At 36.9% G+C, this 26,291-nt stretch overlaps 2 protein-coding genes across 2 annotated transcripts; one reads left to right on the forward strand and one right to left on the reverse strand.

The window, feature by feature from the left end:
- Positions 1 to 323: 323 nt before the first annotated feature.
- On the reverse strand, positions 324 to 13,357 carry LOC136262924 (zonadhesin-like). Its single transcript, XM_066057339.1, has 7 exons — positions 13,184 to 13,357; positions 8,332 to 9,186; positions 5,725 to 5,819; positions 3,443 to 3,581; positions 3,313 to 3,375; positions 609 to 817; positions 324 to 494 (listed from the first exon to the last, which is right to left on the reverse strand). Exons 1-7 carry the CDS (start codon positions 13,223 to 13,225, stop codon positions 443 to 445), a joined length of 1,455 nt encoding a protein of 484 aa, XP_065913411.1. The 5' UTR covers positions 13,226 to 13,357; the 3' UTR covers positions 324 to 442.
- On the forward strand, positions 13,331 to 26,291 carry LOC136262925 (ubiquitin-conjugating enzyme E2 Q1-like). The gene is made up of 10 exons (XM_066057341.1): positions 13,331 to 13,547; positions 13,603 to 13,728; positions 13,773 to 13,942; positions 15,462 to 15,529; positions 24,015 to 24,073; positions 24,762 to 24,779; positions 24,833 to 24,913; positions 25,011 to 25,104; positions 25,223 to 25,299; positions 26,061 to 26,291. Exons 1-10 carry the CDS (start codon positions 13,386 to 13,388, stop codon positions 26,199 to 26,201), a joined length of 996 nt encoding a protein of 331 aa, XP_065913413.1. The 5' UTR covers positions 13,331 to 13,385; the 3' UTR covers positions 26,202 to 26,291.

Genomic DNA, 26,291 nt, shown 5'->3' on the forward strand with positions numbered 1-26,291 from the left:
AGACTTGTGTAGCTTCCCTTGAACAATACCAGACAGGTAGGTTACCTATAGGAGGTTAAGTCTGCCCAAAGTATTCAATCATGAGTAGGTAAGTGGAATCCATAAACATGTGAATTTCATTACCCTATGAAATCACTGAACTTGAGCAAGGAGGAATTCCACTGCAAACATGACAGAAGTCATCATACTAGGAGGCTGGCAAAAGCTGATACCTTTTCCAGCACTGTGACTTCAAACACACAGAGTCCATGAATGGTTACAACCTCTCAATTAAACCTTTTTAACCTATGGTTAAATTAGCAATATAAATACATGCAAATGGATGAAGTGGTAAACAAGGTTTATCTGTGCTTGTCATACATAAACAATGGTACAGTAGTTATGTACATTAAAAATAAACTACAAGAACATACGTACTATAATGTGTGTATGTTTACAACAGTCATGATGATGCTATTTGTTGCCTGTTCTTTATCCAAACATCAAAAACTTTCCTGCAATAAAACCAAACCAAATATTAATAGTAAACATCTACTCCTCCACACATACGTACATACAGCAGTGTAATACATAAAGTAAATCAACATTTTGTAAATGTGTGTACTTACCCACAATGTTTCACAACGCAGTCATTGCTGCAATAACTGACTCCTCTATCTTCTGATGGTACTGCAGGATTGGAACAGCCATCATTAGCACAGGTTGGCTTTGCAGGAGAAATACTGGTAGTTGGGTTAGTGTTAGTAACATGCGTATATGTGGTATCCTGTGTTGTCACTACAGCACTGCTAGTGTCCATCTTCTCCTCTGATGGTTGCTACATTATAACAAGTAATTATTGCATTTGTTCTATTCTCCGGAACCCACAAGCACCACAAAGTTTCTGCCTTGCAGCTTTTATTGCAGGGACTGAAATTATGTTTTGGATATAATCTGACAAATTCTGTTATGTGGTCAAATAGCATTGTACAAACTTTCTAAAAGTGTTCAATAATGGTAGGAAAATGGCAGATGTCTGACCATGATTTCAGGCTCTGTTATGGTGACACACTATTATGAATACAGTGTATGGTAAATCACTTATACCCACTATTTTGTCACAAGAGAATCACAATTTGTTGTGTACAATCTTCTATCATCCCAATAAAACATCACATAACTTTTACCAGTCATGAAGTAGAATAATCACTAAACCCTTGTAATTCTGAAGACACCATTATCAAGCTAATGTACAATATTATTGTTGATACTCATTAACTAGGAAGATCACACATGTGATAGTTTATTAGAATTAAAAAAAATATTGATAGTGAGCAGACGGACAAAACAAGATAGGAGATGACATAGTAACCTCTATCAAATGGTACGGTAGTACTGTTTAAGTAGGGATCGCCCCGAAAATTTCACGCACCACCCAAACTTCTGCCTTCAATAATCATCCTAGAGACATTTTACGCAATGAAAATCACCTTTACAGAATAGTACTAGTCCATATAACACATAATACAGCATTAAATGTAACAAAACACAGGTGGCTGGATATAGAATCTTTAAAAATTGCCAAAACTCAAATCACTACCTCACTGCCTGACCACAAGGCTAGAGGCCAAAAGAAGCAGTGCACAGTCACCATTTTACGCCACAATAACAAACTCACCAGTGGGATGTGCCTTTTGGGGTTCCAATGGGTATAGGCCCTCTGCACCTTTTCTTTTATCTTCAATCCGGCTGCTTGTCTTCTTCATCCAACGAAACCAAATTGAGGCATTAATTTTCCATATCAACACTTTCTTTCAGCAGCACATTTAGACGCCACAGAATTATTTCAGAGCTGAATTTCAGAAGCACTTCAGTCCCAGTGCTACTATAAGAGGTACATCTGCAACTTCATGATTGGGATCCTGTTCGCAATAGGTTTGCGACCACGCCCATCAAATAAAGATCAAGGTGGACTAATAGCGATAGAGTATGGAGGCCCCACCTCTTAACAATCTAGCTATTTACTTAACAGTAAAGATCACCTCACTCCTTATTGGTCAAGCTAGCTGCACACCCCTTGGCTGACTCAAGATATAACAGTCATGTATGATAGAACAGTTACAAGTTACATTGTTCTGGTAAACAACTATTTTTTAAGAAAAAGAAGCAAGCACAATATAAAATCTGTATATTACATTATTGTTCTAAAGGAGACAGGTTCCCCTCAGCAACAGCAAGATCGACAGCTGGAGGCACACAGGGACGCTTGGATTTAGAATGCGATCTCCTGATACACATTATTGAAGAGCGCAGCAAGGAAAACCCCAAACTACAGCGAAGCCAGCCCATAACCACAGAATACAGGGAACTCAACTTCTCACTGAGCAAATGGGCAAGATGTTTATAAGTGATGGTATATGCCTTCCCCATACCTACAGATGTGGAAAATACAAGTGGACTAATACAAGTTACATTGTAGCTAGCTGTGCCACAAGAACAAACTAGAATTTTTAAAGATTGTTAATTTAAAAATGAAGTAGGGATCTATGCAATAAAAAGTAGTGAAACAAGAGATGAATGATGGTATTACAGCGCATAGCTTAGTGGGAAAGTCCCTACTTTGGCACATGTACATTGATGGTGTTACAGCGCATAGCTCAGTGGGAAAGTCTCTACTTTGGCACATTAGCTATTATTATTTTGTTCAATACCAAAGTAGGGACTTCCCACTGAGCTATGCTGTAACACCATCATTCATCTCTTGTTTCACTACTTTTTATTGCATAGATCCCTACCTCATTTTAAAATCAATTTAAAAAATATTTGAACACCTGTGTGCCAAAAAGTGTTCAGACAATTGAATTTTTTTTTGCATACGAAAATTACTTAAATGAAAAAAAAAGCGAATTACAGTAGAACAAACACTTACTTGTAGGCTTCAATGTTACTTACTAACTTACAGTAGGACAGTAGAAATGACTGTTCTATTAGAGTGTTTCAACAATTGACCACTATACTACATAGTATTGCAGTAATAAAAACACAAATCTACACACCATGAAAGTTTCGATAAAAGCCTCATATTCACAAAATAATATTAGTGCACAGACAACCTTCATGATTTGTAAGGAAGAGTAGTATCAGCAGTTTCATGGTGTTGCAGAGTAGTACAATACCTGAATTACTATATTGTTGAAAGCCCGTTTAAGTATAGTCCGTGATATAAAACGACATTGCTTTACAGTGTTTAGTTTACAGCCATGAAATACACAGTATGGGTTTAATTTCAAATCGAGAAGGGTTATATTTCTAGGGTTGGGTGAATGTACATACCTCAGTAACTAAAAGTGAAGCTTTGTACTCCTCTACCATCCTCTGGTGCTTGTCATTGTACTTCTACAAAAACACAATTGTCAATATATTATAAAATCACAGTGGGAGCCTTCTATTGAATATACAGTACCTTCTTTTCTTCGACGGAAAGACTGTTCCATTTTTTGGAGTATAGCTTTGGTAATTCTGAAAAAGTTGCGTAAGGATATTCTTCCTTTACCGCACCACTAATCTCATGAATGAACAGATTATAAGGAGTGATGAAAGGCCTAAAACAACGACACTTGTACATACATCCTGTATATGTTACAGCAAAATACAAAACATGTGCAACATACAAAAATCATTAAAGGCCTAAAACAACAATATACACAGCAATTTTAAAAATTAGTAATTTAAAAATGAAGTAGGGTTCCAGTAGTGAAACAAGCCATATGAGTGATGATATTACAGCGTACAGTTTGTAGTTTATGTGGCAAAATCCCTTATTTGGCAACAAGCCAATGGAGGGATTTTTCCACATAGCTATGTTGTAATAGCATCGTTCATATCATTTGTTTTACTACTACCGTAGCATTTGTATATGTAATAGGACGGATGGCTGTGGTATTTGGGATTAATAGTGCGAGCATTGTAAACAGGAAGGAGTAAAATAGTGCGAGGTGAAGCTGAGCACTATTTCCTTCCTGTTTACAATGTGAGAACTATTAATCCCGAATACCACAACTATCCGTCCTATTGCAAATTAATCCGACAACCATAGCAACTGTTACTAGGCAACAGAAATTCAAAAAATAACCATTGCAAAAGACCAATCACACTTAGTAACCATTGCCTGGCAACCGTTGCTATGGTCTCAAAATGACTTTTACCACAGCAACGGTTACCTATCAACCGTTGCTAAGCAACCACATTGTGTCATACCTTGGGGCATCTATCACTATGGTAACAATAGTTGTCAAGTCGGACATTTACTTCTAATATAAACACACCACACTATTTTAGCCAATCAAATTAGTATTATAGATTTTTGTCATGGGACCTTGACAAACAAGTGTAATACTAATTCTATTGGCTAATCGCTTGACGTATTTCAATATAATACGTCAAGCTGCTATTGAGAGTATTATACAGTAACACATTCAGTTGTTGGATTAGCTATGATATACATGTGTGGCTTTCTATTAGAATACATGGTTAGTCTCGCTGCTTACAGTAGCTCGAATGAGTTACACAATAGATTTAGGGGGGTAGTTGTTATGCTTCCATTGGCTGATTACACCTAGGTCATTAAGGGTTGTGGTCACTATCCTCTGACCATTTAAGGGTGTGATTGCCATGTGTGTGACAGTATGTTGCACCGATATGACATTTCTCTCATATTCCAATAACCGATGTTAGATAATATTTTCAAGCCGATAAATGTAGCCAAACTACAAGTGTATCTTCCTGTTAGAAATTTGCTATAAATATAGTGCTACAAATATAGCTGACAGTACATTTGAAAGGTCAGTGGAAAAAGAGACACATTTGAAAAATAAAATGGGTGTATAGTGGACATTAAACAGAATGTTCAGGCATTCCTGAACTGCTGTAGACTAATGCAAATTTAAACTTGGTTGTGACTTAAACTTTTAAGGCCTGTTGTTAAATTTTGTGGAAATATTAACATGCCTAACCAAGTAATTTGTTTTTACAAAATGGAAAATCTGAAAATGTGGGTTACCCCCTTTTTCCACAGACCACTTCATTTAAATAACAGACATCATAGTGCGGGAGATGCAATTCAATGCATTGTTTCATGTGCATTTCTAAATAAATACATATATCTGTATCTGCTGCTTTTTCCATCACAACACTGATCCAATACCGATATACAAAAAAAGTATTATTCTGATAACCAATCTGATTATCCGTGCAACACTAGTATTTACTTCCGCTCTACAGCAGCATAAGAACTTTAAATACAGTGTAATCATGACATCTAAATACATGTATTCTCCTCTTAGGAAAATGTCAATACAGAAATTAAGCCTCTGTATGGTTTCCTTGCATAGAGAAGACAACCATGTAAATAAAGATAAAAGCAAACACTAAGCGCAAAAGGTAGACTCGTCAGAACCAGAAAAGCACATGCCACTAGTGAATTTGTTATTCTGGTATGAAATGTTGGCTGTCTGCTATCCACTATATCCTTGCAGGCTGGCAGGTAGGGTGTTAGATACTAAAGGCTGACAGGAAGGTGAAAAATTTGATGGTTTTGGTGATGACTTTTATGCCCTGTGATCTTTGGCCCTGTACACACATGAATACATACAGAGTACACCCCTATACAGTAGACAAACAATGACTACGCCTGTACAAACATCTTAATTATACACATACAGTATATGTACTGTACATGTCACTTACTTCTTAGGATCTTTCTTCCTACTGGTCTTGCTTGATGCACTGGACTCAGTTGGTTTAGTAGAAATAACAATATGACCAGTACTAGTAGTGACCACCTGTAGGAGATTGTAATGTACAGACTGTATAAATATACAGTACTGTAGCTGTTGAAACTTGCAAAACACATACACATGTAAATTGGTTACATATGCACACAAAAAACCTGTATATGTAGCTTTCCATATTCCAGTATGGCTATATACTTACTTTCAAGGGCTGCCCTTATGTGTGAGATCCCTGAATGATGTATTGGGATCCTGAACTAGATTGATCAAACACAAAATTTCTATGACATTGAATAATTATGCTAGATTTTGTGATCATGAATAGCTCTGGTTTTAGTTCCAAGATGTTGCCTCCATACTGTATTCGCACAACCAACCCTACCGCTATGATAACTAAAATGTATGTACGTAATATGGATATACACTAGAGTAGCAAATACTTGTAATGATACAGTGTGTAGACGTATCAATATTGTCTCTGCTGTATCACAATTACAGCAATATATTGCACAATACAAAGTGGATTCTAAACAATGGTGTATGTTGTTTTTTAAGGGAAATAAGTTATAGTTATATCCCGGTACGAGGGTGATATCATTGTTATTACACGAGTCTGAGGTGGAGCCGAGGACGAGTGTAATAACAATGATATCATCCGAGTATACGGGATTTATATCCCAGTGCGCGGGAGTGCGCAGAAGTTTACGGATAGTAAATTAAGTTCCGGTTTGAGTTCCTGTCACTGTGCTCAAGATTTCATCCGAATTGTGTGGAGACTCTACTTCGTAACTACAAGAGAGACCTTACCATGTACATACTGCCTACAAACTGTAGCGAAGGGCGGTGTTATGAAGCAGCGGTCAAAAGGTACGATTCGCCTTCGTCAGAAGTTGGTATGGTGGTGTCGCGTGGTGTGCAAGAGAAAAATAAAGACCAACAAGTGGCTACCATAGTCCGAGATAGAACGATGAAGCTAGAGTAAGTTAGTTCTTCACCATAGTTACCATTGGGAGTGATTGCTGGAGCAAAAATCGTCACGGACTATTCTTGATATTTGTTAAACTATCGTATTGGTAACTTGTAGTGTTATTGTGTAGCTAAAGGATTAACAGTTTTCTTGTAAGATTTAGCTAGTTTTAAGTGCTGTATTGGTGTGTTTTGTATCAATATTTCCTTATTTGGCTTTGTTCCATTGGTAAACAATGCCATTCGCGGTTATTATGATGTCACGAAAGAGACTGAGTGGCTCCGCAACAGGGTGATAAGTTAGTTATCACAGGGTGATAACTAATATATCGTACAGTAGCAGCGCCGCTCTGTCTAGCTATATGGTAGTTATAACCCAGCGCGGCGCTTTGATACTCCCACGCACTGAGATGTAAGTGACTTTTATATCTTCAAGACATATTACATACAATTCAGTTGAACAATAATTTGATTGTCAGCCATGTTAACAAGCCACAATATGTCGATATACATGTATCACGATATGCAATATATCGATACGGTTTAACTTCATATCAATACAGTAGCATTGTCTAAAAACGATGTGATAGACGATGTATCAATGTATTCTAATAGACACCAAAAGTTTGTTACAGAGGGGTGAAATGCTGAAAAGGATATATACACCGTGCTTCAATTCCTTTGGAATCCTCCCTATACAAGCACCCATATAACCAGATAACCATTAACACCAGAATGTTATCACTACCACCAAATCATTCACCATAAATTTCCAGAGAAAATATAATGAAGCATCAACACATCTGGTAATCGTGTCTTCTGTTATCTACAGTACTTACATAACTAACTTCATTATCTGCCATTGGTCTAAGGTTTTTACCCTACTGTACTTCATAACTAAGCAATGTCAGAATCCTGACACGTCGATGAATCCACTGGCATGCAAAGGATCATGTGATACTAAAATAGCCAATTATATCAACAATGAGCCTTATCCACAATGACGTTTTATGACATCACGAGAATAAAATGGTCGCAATTGTTGGGGGACTGTTATACAGGCGCCTATGGAGATAAATTTTCGATCGCTCATATTTCAGCCAGGAAGAAGATATCGAATTCTAAACAACAGGTACAGTCAAGTTTTATACAAGACATTACGATAAACGAGTTTCGTCGCGTTTCAATTTTTTTTCTAAATAGCATACGTTTACAATAGCCCTTGTTACTTTATAACCATACCTGTCGGTAAATGGTCGATATCTCCATGCCTAGCTGAAATATGAGCGATCAAAAATTTATCTCCATAAGCACCTGTATAACAGTCCCCCAACTATCGCGGCCATTTTTATTCTCATGATGTCATAAAACGTCATTGTGGATAAGGCTCATTCCAGCGAAGACAATGTCTACCATTCGTCACTAATTGTATCAAAAGGATTCATTGCTGTACAAAACTTTATTGTACAGTATAGGGATGTTTCATTTAGCGTATAAGTAGACTAGTACATACAGTGTAAGCACTGAACAGCACTTACATAAAATGCACTCATATTCACACGCATGTTAACATGCTTGTATACTATACATACATTACCTTTGTGGTTGGCATTGCTAATTCACTACTGCTATTCAATTCCTGGTTGTGTAGTGGTGGTATATTGTGGGTATGACTATCCAATGGTATGGCAGTGTTAATGATGTCTTGTTGTTGCTGTAGCTGCTGTATCTGGCGAAGTAATAACTTTTCCACCAACTGCTGTTGTTGTTCACTAGTTAGTCCCTTGGGTAAACTAGCCTGTTGAGAGATGATTAACTCCTTCACATGTCTTTGAATTTCCTTCAACTGGTCTTCAGCAATTGGTTCAGGGCCTTCACTGCCTTCTACCTTCAGTACTTGTACTGGCTTAGCAGGCTCTTTGACAGGTGTAACAGGATCTTGCACAGGTGTAACAGGTTCTTGCACAGGTGTAACAGGTTCTTGCACAGGTGTAACAGGTTCTTGCACAGGTGTAACAGGTTCTTGTACAGGTGTAACAGGTTCTTGCACAGGTGTAACAGGTTCTTGCACAGGTGTAACAACCTGCTGTGCTGGCCTGCTAGTTTCTGTTTTAGCCATTTTAGGACTCTCCTTTCTAGCAGCAGGAACTATTTCTTTGTCAGAAACCTTTTGTCGCTGCAATTGCTGGATCACGTCATAATTCATCGCATTACTTGTGATGAGTGTTTGTATCTGTTGAGGACTAAGAGCATCTAAAGCATTAGGTGATATTTCAGCCTTCTCAATAGGAAATTCATGACTGAGGTTTGTTTTATCTAAGTAAGAGGTATGATAACGTAAGAGGTTCAGTAAAGTAGTTTCATAAGTGTCAGAATTTAGGTCTGCTTCACACAGAAACACACATGGCTCAGATACTGGAGTCTGTACAACATAATCATCTTTGTTTCCTCTCTGTTAGAAAACAATATTACAATTTTAATAGAACAGCAACAGAATAACAAGCACAAACACAGAAACAATACAAGTACAATAGTAAAAATTAAGTCAAATTCTAAATAATAGCACCATCTTTGAATCCCAGGCAATGCCACTTAGTCCTGGTTCCCCTTATACAAGTCCAGTAGCTCATAACAAAGCAAAAGCCAAGGTAGCCCTAATCCAATGCAAAACTTCTGAGCAATTTTTTTCCTATTGCAGAGACAAACCTGTGGCCAATCGTTCATCCCTCCTGGAGGAAGACTGAGTGTGGCCCCGACTAGACATTGGGTGACCTGCAGTTCGAATCCTGGGGTTGGAGGGATTTTTTTCCCTTACTTTGGCCCCTTTTCTGTTACACCTTTTCAGTCAGTCAGTAAGTCAAGTCATTAGGTCTAAGTCCCTAAAATTAGGTTAGGTAATCCTAAGGCTACAGCATATGTTGCTGTCAGACCTTCAGTGCTGGTCACTGTAAAGTGCTAATATTAATAATAATAATGAAACAGGAAGCCTCAGAGCCGGCCAGTCCTCAATCGAAAAACACAGTGGTGTGAAATTAAATGATAATTATGTTATTTTGTATTTACAATATTTCCGTAAATACAAAACTGTTATCATATTCATCGGTCTACATCACAAGGGATAAATCTTTCATCCTTTGGTAAAGGATGAAAGTAGCGTTATGCAGAGACCAGCACTTTGAGTATACCAGCCAAAATTGTTGCAAATTCTGTACCAAGAGAGGCACACTGCAAAAATACATGCTACCACCGTGAGCAGTATAAAAACAATGTAGTGGGCCAAATAATACTGGTCATCTTACAACGTCAAAAACAACACATGTACTGCAGAGAAATTGACTATGTATATGACTATATGTACAATAAAATTTCAAATCAAACAATTGAGGATCGCTTTAACTTAGACCAACAGAAATGCAAAACTTGTCTTCTACAATATTAATTACTCCATTTTCAGGTCTTTTAGCAATTCTATGGACACACAAATGTTATGGATAAGCAGTAATAGAATAAAGTAAGCAACTATATGCATCCTAAATTACACCTATCTTACCTACAACTGCTTTCCAAAACTCTTAAGTAAAAATACACTTTTGTGTCCTGATTCTTATATCTACACAAGCCACAATATACACAGCTCAGTATGTAGCTGGCCTGTCACTACTTGATACTATTTTAGGCAACCATAATTGGTCTACCCAGACCATCATACAAAATGTGGTCCCAGCCAGAACACAAACATGGCTCAGCCAGACCAAAATCACAGTGTAGTGCTAGCAGTTGTTGAATTAGCCTTCATACTGTTAAACACACATGAACAGCGAACTAATAGGCAAGTAGCTATACATTTCACTGGCATGCTAGAACTTTATCAACATCTGATACCTCAGTTTGTCAATCTATTGCATGTGCACATGCCTGTGTGCATGTGCATGACAAATAAGTCAGACGGTAATATTTAGTTTCTTAGCAGTACAGTCATGCATCCATACAGGTAGCTAGTCAAGCTACTGTAGTATATATAGCTTGTACAACATAAAATGGCAAAACATTATTCAACACAGATACACTCCTGTACCAGCATTTGTACCAGCAGTACAGGTGTACTGTATGTTATAGTTAAAGCACCACTGCGTGTGTGTACGGAAAATACAGCACAAGGGGGCATGTCGAGAGGCTAATATAGCACAAGGCGAAGCCAAGTGCTGTGTCTGCCTCAAGACATCCGCCAAGTGCTGTATTTTTCGTACACACAAGCATAGGCGGTGCTTTAAGTGTTATATTGTACTTCCTAGTCATCTTGCTTGGAGCAGTTTTCTTGAGTACCCAAATCGTTTCAATTTTCAGTGATCAGACTATCAGTAAGTTGTCATATAATCTATATTAGTCGTAGAATGAACTGGTAGGATTAGTTGGCTAGTTTTAACGTTTGACAGTGGTACGCACGTGATTGATCGTGTCGTCTGTGTGAGGTTGTTGCTTCAATTTTCCATGTCAGACTATCAGTAAGTGTTCATGTAAGCTATTTCTAGTCATAGAGCCAACTGGTAGGATTAGTCTGGCTAGTTCTAGCGATTTACAATGTCATGCATGTGATCAATTGTGCTGTCTGAGTGGGATTGATTTTGTAACATTCCTTACATAACTGTTCTACATAACTGACCTGTATTTTCCCAATTAGCCACATACCTCTGCTGTATGACTCATACAGCAGTTATGCAGCTAATCAGTACAATATGTAAAATATAGCATGCAGTGGCAGTTTGATCTTCCCACGCAAAGTACAATAAACAGACTGTACATGCCATTGTAGGGTATAAAGGCATGCCTCTGGAGAAAGTTTGGGTTATTACAAGTTCTGAAATGTACCACTATCTGCACTGTGAGTCTCCAAGTATTTTAATAAACTTTGCATGACTACGTTATTATCACCCGACTGCTCCATTAGAGTACAGTGTATCTTGATAATATGTATACTTTGATAGGACCATATTGTGGCCATTTCTAGTAAGTTCCAAACACAACTATAGATGTACTTCCGATCCCTCATTAATAAGGTCACCTTGTTATAGAGGCCAACTTTTCCATGTAGCATGTGGCCCTATTACATGTAATAGGCTTCACTTTCTTGTAGTTATTCTATTCTGATACTATAAAGCTGCTTTGTCCCGTACAAGGTGTGACCCCAAACTTGGCACCTGATTTATTTTATCTATTTATTTAATTTATTTGATAGGCAGCACTGCTGATGTTGCCCAGTGGACTAGCTTGTCCCAGACAATTACAAAGTATAAATAAATACTAAGGTAAGTACAAATTTATTATTATGAAATAAATCGATGGCTAGCCAGATTGGACCAATGGAAGGCACCAGGTTGGTTGTTAAAATTGGTATGAAATTAATTTGGTCTTGCAGATGCGATTATAAGACATGGACTAAAGTTTCATTACAAGAATATATGTCATTGTACACTAACAAACTAGTAGAGGCAATAATAACCTACTGTGTAATAATTTAAAAAATGCTTTAGTTTTGCATTCTGAATCACAAATCGGTTATGAAAGGTTGCTTTTAGTGTTCATGCTCACAATGCTCATTCTCAATTATTTTACCAAATATCATCATGTTCCTTGTAGAAATGGCTACAATGTAAAGTAAATACTAGAACATAAGTGTCTAGCCTACAGTATATATTTTGTAACTCCAATAAATTATATGTATACACGTCTAGGCCAGCTAGGTGGGATAAGCAGAAACACAGATCTTAATTAGCTTTGTAGTGATGGGAGCGTTAGAAACAGAATTTAGCTAAGATACTCTAGGATGCAGTTTTATATGCGTGCCCTATGTTAAACGCTTACTCTATCTATTACTATTACATACCTTTCTGCACAACTGCTACAAAGTAAATAAGTGTACCATCATACAATAAATGCTATAGAACAGATAATGGAGTACAGCCATATACTATAGTATTTATTCTAATTGGGCTGGAGGCATATGTGATCAAAAATAATACACTACAATCTTTGCCAGTTTGCCAATAAAAATTACATACTTGAAGGTTTGTGTATGCCATTACATGAGTCAGAGGATGTCCTGCCAAATGTATCAAATTTAAATGAAAAAATCAATCATGCAATACATTCCACTGTATGTTATAATACACTATCCTATCTATACGTTCAAATGTTCACATAGAACTATCATAGAAGCAGGAATTGAGCACTATGTAACTCCAGTACTAGTGATGTCTACAATACAAATTTCAACAAATACAATTTACTATTGTTTGCAGCAAACTGATACTTTCAAAACCCACAGGACTGTTACATTAAACTCAGTCTATACAACAGAATTTACGTATTCTCCTTAGCCCATACTTCCTTATTAAAGGTGCAAGGCGCATCATGCACCACGTGTGATTTGTGTACAATTTAAATTCTCTTACTGCGCAGTAGCTGTGATCTAATAAATAATCATCTTGTTCCATTGTTACGATGAGAAGGAGTAGTGATAGCACTAACGCCGTTTGAAATTTTTTTCCGAGCGACTAAGGTGGAATACCACAATCGTTTGCTACGGCCATTTAGCCTACATGTATACCTTGGTGACATGAAGAATATACGGATAACAGTGAGCGTTTATTAGAAATGGCTTCAAAGTCAAGCTCTGATTACGTTTCAGCAGCTAAGCAATGGTCTGAGAGCAGCAATTTTAAGTTACTAATTGAAGAAGGCAATAAAAAGTTTACCTTTACATCTAATGCTGTTTCGTTCTACGTATACGTTCCTGAAAGTGACTCAGAAGGATGGGTAAGCTAGTGTGTGTCTGCATGGTGCTAAGAAAAATTCAATGATGGTCTATTAGAATGTGTGGAGTGCAAATGATGCGTGTGTGAATGTCCTATCAGTCAGTGAGATACAGGAGTACTTCAGGACACCAAACAGGACCATGACTGAAATATTAACAAAAACAGCTCAAGCTCTATCCAAGGTAGAGATGTGGTCCATAGCTTACAATGTATCATTGTTGTACAGTTACAATATCAGACACAAGTGAGTGCTGCTAGTTCAACCAGCCAGTCTGGAGAAGACTTTGATGAAGAAGAAGATGATGATGGATATTATCAAGATGATGATATTGATGATGACGATGACGATGACATGGGGTTTGGTAATGAAACTGCTGAAGTGAAATCAAAAGAACCGTAAGTGTGTGTGTGTGTGTGTGTGTGTGTGTGTGTGTGTGTGTGTGTGTGTGTGTGTGTGTGTGTGTGTGTGTGTGTGTGTGTGTGTGTGCGTGTGTGTGTGTGTGCGTGCATGCATATATACATACACCCACATACAAAGAGTGGTTGCAGGCTCATATCGCATAGTGGGAAATTTTTGAAAATAGCTGCGTTATCAGAAATACTTTTTTTGGAATTTATCAGCTAGCTACAAGGATCAATATTACATCTTAGAAATTGATATGCAATAAATGAAGTTCGAGTACCAGTTTTCTACTTTATCAGTTAGCTATAGGCCTCATATAACTAGACACTGGGCCACTGAAGGCGAACATGATTCAAGCTACACTGTATACCACAAATGACACCAAAAGTCTTGAAGCCTAACAGCTCGAGAAAATCATAATTATTCTAGCCTGAGTGAAATGATAGCAAATATCTAGAATGGCTGAAAAAAAAACCACTAACTAGTCATGGTGTAATCCACAGACCATTTGGATTAAAGCCAAACAAATACAAAGGAGGAAGACGTAGCTAGGCGCAAAACCAGATGCAATATCTATGTTGAACAATCAAAGCAGCAATTCTGCTATACATGATCATCCAGGTCAAGATTTGTCCAGGTAAACCAGGTCACATCCACTTTATAAAATACAGTGTATCTGGATCTGACCCTAATTCTGCTTTGGATATATTTTCAAGGTGTGTGTTATCAATTATTGAATGATCAAAATACTCTAATTGAACAGTCAGTATTCATACAGGTGTATAACTCCATTTGAAACTGCTTCCATATCTTCTTCAGAATTAATACATGTGTATACAGTGGAATCTGTCTAAGTCAGTCACCTTTGGGCCAAAATTTCTTGACCTCAATAGACAGATGGCTGCTTTTGACAGGTGGAATAGTGTATTGATGTTTCATTTGGGGAATTTATCTTATAGAGAGGGATTGTCTTTCCATATACAGGTGGCCACTAAGCCAGGTTCCACTGTACTTTTCAGCAATGATCTGTTTTGAAACATCTTAACGAGCCATCATCAACATCAAGCAAGACAGCATGTGCAACACTTATATTTAGTGTATGCCTTAGTAAGAACAAGATACCTGTGATGCTGTAATCCTTCCAAGCTGTTATATACATGTAATTACATTGAAGTGAAACTAAAATTTTAGGCCTCTCAGCACCCTGCTATGTTAGTAATATTGTTTTATCTTTTATGCCATATATGCATATCTGATGCTTTTTAGTTGCTTATGTTCTGCAAGCATACAGGCATGTTTCTTCTAAAAAAAATTGTGCATAATTTTTGAAATTTGACCTTCACACTGCTTGCTAAAGTTGTAAAATGCCAAGTTAATAAACTGTACTTATTCACTTTTACAGGGGGTATATATCAAGTGTTAGTCCTGTTTCCCTATAGAATTCCATGTTAAAATATTCTTTGCATATATAGTGCACTTCTATGATCCAATTTTGTTGTATACCGTTTTTAGCACAGAAACTGCTGATGAATTCTTTACTGGAGATGGTAGTCCTGCTGCAGTCCACAGATTACTAACAGGTGTGTTCTGGTTGTTTGTGATTATTTAAAATTGTATATTGAACACACCTGTTCAATTTACGATAAAACATACACTTCTGTGGATGCAGGATCTTCTCTACCTACATCAGCCAGGTGCAATACTTGTGTTATATTATTGATTTGCATTGCAGCGTGTATGCACAATATTTTGACCATCCATTAATTGGTACAGTTCATATTCTATGGATCAGTTGCAGCAGTAGTATAAACTATGAATTGTAATAAAGTAGGCATGTCCATGGAAACTGTTGCCATCCACCATCTTTGGGGTAGCACTACATAGTGATGCACTGTTCTGAATGTCAAAGATAAGTGATATTCATGATCAGCTTATTGTGCAAACAGAAGGAATAGCTGAGATCCACTGAAAAAACCCTGATAGACTCCAGGAAGAATGATGATGGTGAAAGTACTTGACCAGTTTCTGGCCTCAGAGGCCCCTCTGAGCCACCCTGAGAGGTACAAATGAATATCATTCTTGGCAGAGAATCTAAGTAGGAGAGTCACAATATTGTTGCTCTTCCTGGCATCTACTGTATCAGGGTCCCTAGTAAAGCATTTTACAAAGGTACAGGATACTCTAATATAGTAGTCAACCACCATAATGGAATTGTCACATTATACTTAATTTACCTGTAAAATACATGCAGCCAGCAAGTTTGGAAGCTGGTCACCAAACTTCCTGGGGCCGTGGCCTCATGCTAGGCTCAAACTGAAGCCAGAGGTGAAGGAACAAGGAGGACTAGAACAGTATACACTCTACAGCTACTAGAAGGAAGTTACAGCTGGTTCTGCAAGCTAGTAAGTACAAGCCCACCAACCATAACACCAATTTACCTCAACTTGCTGGGTGTATAAGTATATAGCTTTGCACTTCAAACACTTTATTACCACATGCATTTGTACAGTTACGTTACTTTCGTATACAAATTTTAATTTCAACTCAGTAAAATACGTACAGTATGTTATTTATGGACTCTAAACATGGAGTTTGGTTGTACATTCAATTATTGCATAGATTCATCAGTTTTCACCCAGTGAAGTAGGCGATTTCTTTAACAGCTATCCATTTTTAAAATTAGCATTGCTTACTTTTGTATTGGACTATATAACTGCTCTATTAGAGTATTTTGATTGTTAAGAGTAAGAACTCCTAATTCTCTTGTGCTATATGTTTTACATACACATGGCTCGCTATTTATTTAGGACATATAATACTCCCTCGAATATCCTACCCCCTTGGGACCAAGACATGTTCAAAAAGTTTGGATAATCAAAGCCCATTCATTTATGTACATACGGTGCCCTATTCAAATACTCTAATAGAACATACAGTACATCCTAGACAAAATACTCTAATAGAGCAGTCACTTCTACTGTTCAGATATCCAAGTGTTTGGATAGTAGAGGTTGAGATAATTGAGGGAGCACTGTACAGTGGAACCTGTCTTATCCAGATACAGTAGTCTGGTATATACTACTTGATATCTCAGAAATGTCTTAGTAGAATAAATTATCCATCTAACAGGTAGACAGCAACTAATACAAACTTCATTATTGTCAAAAGACTACAAAGCCATGTACAAACAGTGGAGATGGCAGGATATTAGAGGTCTGGATAATAGAATTCCACTGTACCCTATATGTGAAATAGTACACTAACTACCGTATGACAGAAATTTTGACAAAAAAAACTGACGAATTTGACAGATCAGTTACATTCGTTAAATTTTAATTTATCAAATGTCAATAAGTACCTTAAAAGTCAGTGTTTAGATATGTTTTCTTGCTTTTCGTCAAATATTAATTCATCAAAGCTGATTAATTGTGAAATTGTGAAATTTTACTTTTATCAATATTATTCCTGTTGTACAGTACACCTAAAATTTAAAACTGCCTGTGAAAACAAAAAAATCTTGGCCACCACCTTGAATCTGTCCCTGCATATGTATGAATATGTGATACACTTAATACAAACTTGCCTTTTGAAATGTACAAAAGTATACATTAGCAAGAAAGTATCCTAAACTATTGAGTGTAGCTCATGTATCAATGTTATGGATCAAGTACAGAACGACATAGGAAACCTGTGTCATGCTACTATTTTACTGTGCCATTGTTTTGAATGCTACTGTTACAGTATGTGCCTATCAATGTCATGTCCCACCTACCCCAGGTCAGGCAGTGGGTAGGGGTTTGTCATATGATGTTGTCCCCAGGGTAAGGGAATTTGCAACAAATGCAGTTGGAGGTTGTCCACAAAAGTGGAAAATTTTCCTTATGGCTTAAATTACAAATCCCCCATCAATCCCTATGTGCAGCTGATCATCACTTATCTTGGTCCTAGTTTTGACAGTCATTACAGCACACTGTACTGTAGATCTTGTGCAGTACTGCCTCTAAAAGATGGTGGATAGCAACAGTTTTCATGGACATCTTCACTTACTGTAGTCCACCAGCCCATTAAAATGTTCGTGCATCCATTGGCAAATTATTCTTGGAACAGTCACATCATTGCAGCTATTAGTTCTTGGCTGTCACCTTTGATTTCACAATATATTTGAAAGTCGAATTGAACTGTTTGCTGTTGTGGTCTAGACAGTTATAACTCATATTTTCAGTTTTATAGTGTGATAGTTCTAATTTATTTTGTACAAATCACTAAAAGAATCAGATTGTCCATTTTAGCCCTAAAATACAATAAGGGAAACTTACAGAACCAAAAAAAATAGTGACCTCAATAATGAAGTGGCCTTATTAATGAGATCACAATGTATAGCTAGTATACGTACTTGGTACATGTAGACCAAGTATTGGGGTGGTCTTATTATAGTATGTACACATTGAGCTGGATTCTCAAAAACATTTAATAACTTGTGGATGCGATTACACACAGTGTTGAAATTTGGCTCATTTGTAGCACTGCTTAACCCACTAAAATCTTTTCGTTCAAATGCCTGATACAATACTTACAGTGCTTTTCATCATACATTTCCTATGGAAAGACCATAAAAGTATAGTGTCTATTACAACCTTTTTCTTGAACTTGTAATGGAGCCAAACCACACATGGATGTTGTCAACATCACCTTTAATCATCTGGTTGGCTGAAATGCTAATTCCCATGGGGAAAAAATCGCTTTTTATTTTAGCTGTTTTTCAGGATCCAGCTCAACTTGTACATACTATAAAAAGTGTGTATTCTGCCTGTACATGTATATAGCCAATTGTTCATTGTCTTTTATTAACAATATAGTGATGTTAATTACTACATGTCGCTTCATCTTGCGGTACCAGAATGATGTAAAGCTGTTATAAAGAAACTTGCTGAAAGTTTTGCATGACACTTTGAGTCACATAATGCGAGCAAATATCCATCTATATGCTATTTGTAATGATAGTTGTATGTATGACAGACCTTAAATTAGCATGCTGTCAACTGACAAAATCTGCACAAATAGCACAATGTCTGTTACGAGTTCTGGGCGGACACATGTCCTTGCAAAACCTATAGTGGAACCATAAAAGTGGTTAGTTGGAAAAGGCGGATACGATCGGATGCGGACACGGACATGGACATTTTCAAAAATAATTTTTTACATTTATATAATTCATACCTAACATTGTTTTTACAGCAGCCTTCGCTTCCAGACCCAGACGTCAATGTTATAGTGCTTATCCAATTATAAGCGCACGTGAAAAGGACTACACCAGCACTCCACAGCATGCCAAAGACCATAATATAGTGTTGTACACATGCTCTAAAGTCTAATACGGAGTTATATAATTGTAGAGATTAGCTTGTATGCCCCATGTAACTTAGCTTAGCAGGCACAATCTTACACCTTTTAGTATACGGCACAGGCGCTTATACCAAGCTTTGAGGTTTTCAAGGACCTGGTCTACGAGATTAAGTTGGGACATGCCAGCTAAATCTCTATGACACTGAATTAGATTTCTAGAGCACGTGTGCAACACTATATTATGGTCTTTAGAGTGCTTTGCACGTGTGCTTATAAATGGATAAGCGCCATGACAAGATCAACGTCTGGGTCTGGAAGCGAATGCTGCTGTAAAAACAATGCTAGCATACTGTACATGGGCAACTATATTGTAAAAGCATCACAGTACACACACACACACACGCACACACACTCGCACGCACACGTATATAGATAAACCTTATCAGCATAATGTGTACCTTCTTACAATAAGTATAAGGGATTTTAAACTAGAGTAGGGACAATGTGGTACTGCTGCAATAAAGAAGTTATTGAAACAAGCTGGAATGGATGTCCAGATACTGTGATAGTGTGCCTCATAACCAGGCTTGTTGTAATTACCAACCAAAAGTAATCAGTACAATTACAATTACTTTTTAAAGCCAATCTAATGATTACAATTACAATTACTTCAGTATGTAAAATAATGATTAACAATTACAATTACTTTTCAATTACTACTGTACAATAGGGTACAACAATAACATACAATTCTCCAGCATTAATCTTTAGGTATATTAACTGTTCAATTTTTTTGGTAATAGCCTACATCTATTTGGCCTGAGAATATTGCCACTATGGCTGAATGCACGCTCAATTGGTGCAGATGTTGCTGGAACTCCCGGTATATTCTTTGCTATTGTACTTAAAATGGGAATATTTATTTGCTTTTATTTTCCAAAATTTTAAAGGGTTTTCATCCTTTGTAAAATGTCATCTAGATACGTTTTAAATTCTTTCTCTACTATTGAACCTTCTAAAAACCATCCACTGTGTTTGAGGTATCAGCCAAACAATTTTCTTTTCTTAGTTGGGGGCTCTACTGATTCTACTTCTTTTCCACTTGTTTCTTCTACTGTAGGTGTATGATGAGCCAGTATTGTCAGAAATCATTGTGTACATATATAGTCACTAGTCAAGTCATGGGGTAGGAACTGTTTTAGTTAGCGTAACTTTGATTGCTTGAATTGAATTACATAATGATTATTGACTGAACAGCTAATTACAATTACAATTACCATTACTTTTATGCTCAGTGAGCAATTACAATTACAATTACAATTACTTGAAAATTGCTAATGATTAGTAATTAATTACAATTACAAATACAATTACAACAAGCCTGCTCATAACAGACTTTTGAGCAAACTCAAAGGATATGGTATGGATGGCCAATTGCTTGAATGGTTTCAATGTTTCCTTGTTGGCAGGCACCAGCGTGTGCATGTTAATGGATCTTTGTTTTCATGGGCAAGAGTAAACAGTGGTATCCCACAGGGATTGGTACTTGGCCTTCTATTGTTTGCCTTGTATGTGAATGAATTGCCATCTCTAGTTTCCAGCTCCCTTTTAATGTTTGCTGATGACATTAAATCGATCTACTGTACACTTTACCCTTCATAAGATATGACAAACAAAAATCCCTCTAATTCACTACTTTCCAAGAAATCACAAGTTTATTCCCAAGAAACCTTATTGCTAAATTGGTTGGGATTTATTACATCTAATTTAATTGCTTAACCAGCCAGGTTGTACTTTGAGAAGCACTCTATGGTCATGAGAAATCATACCAGACCTTAATCTAATTTTTAAGGTGCCGCTGTATTCACAAATGTACAGACATAGATTCAAATTACACAGACATGAGCTAGAAGAACACTTTACACTGCTGGAATTGGAATAGGGAGTTTCCATTGAAAGTTTTGAGGTTAAATATAGCTGCAACATATCACCAGGCTGTGGTCATTATAGCTGCAGTACACAAAGAGGAGGTGGCATTGGTAAATCCTTGGATTGGGAAAATGTAGTATCTCCTTGCAACCAAGTGAGTTATTGTTAGCACTACAAACAAACATGTACACATCAGTTTTTATGGGATAGTTGGAAAAGGCAGATATGGTCAGACAAGGACACGGACGTGGACATGGATTTTTTTTTTTAAATACACTTTTACATTTACAAAACAGCTATTTTTCATACCAGGTGCATAGCTATTGTATTGGATTATCAGAGGCAGTAAAATAGAGAGCTGAAAGAAATGCTATATCATTAGCCAGTTGATTTAGATATTCTTGAACAATGATCTGAAAAATGGCTTTTGTAAAATCCTACATACACTGTATTGGCAATTCTGTTGCTTACTGCAACCTGGAGTATACCCTACATGGTGTTATTATTGAACTTTTGGAAGACATATGCATATGTGATCTGGGAATTTACATGGCCTCTAAACTAAGTTCCACATTCACTCAGATTTTACTGCGAATAAGTCTAACTGTATTTTAGGTCTCATTTCTAAAGTATTTGAATGTACAGGGTGTAAGGACTCAGATATTATGCTCAAACTATATAAATCCCTAGTGCATCCACTGCTTGAGTATAACAGTGCAATTTGGGGGTCACATTACTTCATGGATAAACATAAGATAAAAGCTACACAACGAAGAGTCACTAGAATGATTATCACCTGTCGTGATTTGTCTTATTATCACTATTTAAATTTACCATCTTTACAGTACTAAAGACTCAGAGGAGATCTACTATTTTAATGCCAAATGATCAACAATTTCTATAACATAAATACAAAGAGCTTTTTGTCATTCTCCATAATCACAACAACAAGAGGACACAACATGAAATTATTCAAGCCACATACAAATTGCTTATCAAGATCATCTTTCTTTTCAGTTAGAGTGATTAACGATTGGAATTCTTTATCCCAATCAGTGATTGACTCCAACTCCCCTAATCATCTTAAGAATCTGCTGGACAGACACTATAGTAATATATTGTATGATTTTAATGATTATAGCTACTTAGTTGTGTTTATGATTTGGATGTACAGGCTACACCTCTATACAAAATTTGCCCATCAAGCTTGTTTCAGTACTTTTTATTGCAGTGGTACTACATTGTCCCTACTCTAGTTTAAGATTACAATTTTTTTCTTATACTTGTAAGTAAAAGCGCAGATTATATTGATAAGGTTTATCTGTATACATATGTGTTTGTGTGTGTATACTGTGATGCAAAAATTCTTTTACAATGTAGTTTCCCGTGTACAGTATGCAGGTGCATGGTAATGAGAAATGAATATCCCTACCGTGTATCTGGACTTCCTTGATCCAGCTTGCTTAAGCACTGTTTACTGCAGTATTACTACATTGTCCCTACTCTACTTTAAAATTCCTAATTTTTTCTTATACTTGTTTGTGAACTTTTTTGTCAATTCATGACCATTCTCATATTCATGAGTGACTGCAGCAATTGTGAATTTAATACATAAAAGCACAAGCACAAGAGCTGTCAACTTATATTCCAGCTGCACCTATACTACTGATACACACCAATGGCACCAACATCTGGCATAGCCGCCAGACTAATTTACTTACGTGCAGCTCTGCCAGACTAACTCAGTTACAACAATAGTCTACTTTCATACATGTGCTTTGTGCATACCATTCCACAAGCAGTCCATGGCAGGCAACATCTCGTCTATAACGGAGAGCCTCGCGGAGAATGGGTAGCTGGCCTTAGCACAGTACGGCTTTGATCTCCAGGCATGCACATTTTCACAGTGTTATTTTGCCACCATATTGGAATACATGTGCAGGTAATTCGGTGAGCACTGCTCTAGTACATGGAAGGATAAAAGCTCACATATTATATGGCTATCAATATGCCAAAGGTTTCTTCTTACAAGTGAATTTGAAGTGTTTGTGTGAAAGAAGTAGGTCTGTAGCTGTAACCACTTTTCCACTACGCTTGCCCAAATGTATCGGGTAGGCAGGCAGTCAGTAGATAATTCTATTAAATATATTATATATATTTAATAATTTTGTAGCAATTTGACGAAAGTGTTTCGAGTTGATCTGAAGACACTTTTGGCTTGATTTTACTCAACCAATACAGTCATGTCGTCGTGAGGGAGAAATAAGGCAGGTTTTTTGGGTGGTATTTTATCGTGGGCCACACTCACACCTTCATCATCCCTACTAATTTTTTTTTGTCAGGCCATGCATACAGCTATAGAATTATTACCCACCTGCAATGACTAGTTTATTGTTTTGACCTACAATTCACCAGATGGCTGATACTTTTGGTTGGTTGTATCAGCCATATAAGAGCATGTTACTCCATTCTTGTGATTTTTAAGGTAGTGCACTATGGAGTTCAAGCTAATTGTACTGACTTATTGTAACCTTTAGTACATAAGTGTCAGCAAAGCTGCACAGTATTCCTCCAATTCAGAATGGAACAAAGATAGGTGAAATATGCTGGTATATGATCTAGTAGCTCAAACCAGCTTAAGATAGTACAATAAAGGTTAATATATCCATGGAACTGTACAGCCACACTTTTATGTGTAGTAAACATATGTACTGGAGACAGTATATACCTGTGTGTTTCAATTTTACAAAGCTAGACATTCTCTTGTTGACTTGCTACTATATTGTTGTACAGATTTGAAGAGCATGCAAAAGACAGCAGGAAAATATGGAGTCCGTGGACAGCCAAAAAATGTGAGCTACACTGTTGTACCTTTTGAAAGGCTGAACGTGTACAGCATTGCTCTGAAATAAGTCAGTAGGCTCTATACCATATTTCCTGCCACAGGAGTGTATACCTTTTAATGCTGCACCTTTTATAGTCACTGCATTTGAATAATGGCCACACTGTGCCTTTAAAAGATAGTGTTCTCAGTAAGGAATAGAGTAATACTGTAGTTGTTCTACAGGGGTACATCATGTATGTAGAGGCCATACCATTTATCTGCTGGTTCCTTCTGGTGCATAATGCATATCACAGTGAAATGTACTAGAGTTACTAAAACATGGATTAAGCAAGTACATACTTATATCAACAACTAATAGCCTATACTGAATATCATCACACTTCCAAAACCTGCTTATGCTATTACACTGTAATGCTACCCTCAAATAGTGGCCGCCCTTGAATAGTAGCCACACTGATTTTGACACTAGGCCAATAGTAGCTGTGGCATTTAATAACCAAGTAAATACAGCTAGTACTAATTTGTGTTATCAAAACAATTTTGCATAAGCACTATACTAGGATTGGCTTTCATGCAGCCATCCAGGCAAGTTTCAAGCAGAATTGTGTTGGAATGAAGACATTTAAGTCTCACTAATGCATTCCATTTTTATGTATGTATTGTGTTTTACTGTTGCTTGCTTTTTGTTGTTGTAGGATAACTTATTTTTGTGGGTAAGTCAGCCATCTAGTCATTTGCCAGTGGTAGCAGCTAGTATATACTATAGGACGTGGAGTTAACTGACTTTGAACCTGGCTCTAAACTACAGAAGGGTCTTGACCACTATGCTTCCATGTACAGCAGAAAAGTATGCTATATGCATGTATTGTTTTTCTTTTAATCTTTACTGCTAGTAAATTTGTACCATCATACAGTAGTGCTGTCATGAATTGTCATGTTCTTAGCCTGTTGTACAACTTGAAATGAAATTTCCTAAAGACTATCCCATGAATCCACCGTTTGTGAGGGTCATCCGACCAAGATTTCAATTCCTCACAGGTACACACTGTAATGTATGTGTGTGTGTGCGTGCGTGTGTGTGCGTGTGCGTGCATGGGTGCTTGTGTTATTTTTACTGTGTGTAGTGTTACTTATAAGTGTATTATACTATGTGTAGGACACATCACAATTGGTGGTAGTATATGTATGCAGATGTTAACAAGATCAGGATGGTCTCCATCAAACGATATTGAAGTGAGTATACAACTAATGCATACAATAATCCAACAAGTGAACGTTGCAATTTAATACTCTCAATAGCACATTGATGTACTGTATATATTAATTTGAAGTATGTCTAGCGATTAGATATTACACTTGGTTGTCAGGTCACTTGACGAAAATCTGTTTGATTGGCTTATATACTCTGTAGTATGCTATGATTTTATTGGAAGCATATGTTCAATTGGACAACAAGTATTACCATAGCAATAGATGCCTCAGCATTATACTGTTGCTTTAGCAATGGTTGCCAAGTATCCATAAAAAAAATGTCACTTCATTGTCATAGCAACGGTTGCTGGCAGTCATTGCTAAATGCGATTGACTTTTGCAGTGGTTTTTTCAAATTCATGTTACTTAGTAACAGTTGCTATGGTTGTCAGGTGAAGAATACTCACATTATAAACAGGAAGGAAATATTTTTTGGCTTGGACTCTTTTCCCCTTCCTATTCACAATACTCATACTATTAATCCCAAACACCACAGTATGCCATTAGCACAATATTTCTGTGCATGCCAAAATTAAGTCTCAAAGTGAATAAGGATATAATTTTGTTGTTAATTTAAGCCATAAAACTTGTCTCACTGTAACATGCCAGACCTGTAAAGTCTCGCCAGCCAGCATGTGAGAAAAATTACAGTAACTACACACCTGTAACTTCTGTACTTATCACAAGATATGTTCTATTAGTTTGTATGCAAATTATATATTCTTTCATACTACTGATAACAGAGTATTTTGGTTCAAGTCAGAGCAGAAATCATGTCAGATGGTAATGCACAATTAGATGCCACTCCTGACAGGGAATATTCTGAATTTGAAGCTAAAGATGCATTTGAACGGATGGTCAGAAGATATGGATGGAACAAATAATTGTCTATGGAATCAACTGTAATATTTTCAGCTGTTACAATTTTTATATAATAATGAATCAAATGTGCTAATATATTTGTGATTAACAGA

The sequence above is a fragment of the Dysidea avara genome, chromosome 8, assembly GCF_963678975.1.
Source record: "Dysidea avara chromosome 8, odDysAvar1.4, whole genome shotgun sequence".
Lineage (NCBI taxonomy): Eukaryota > Metazoa > Porifera > Demospongiae > Dictyoceratida > Dysideidae > Dysidea > Dysidea avara.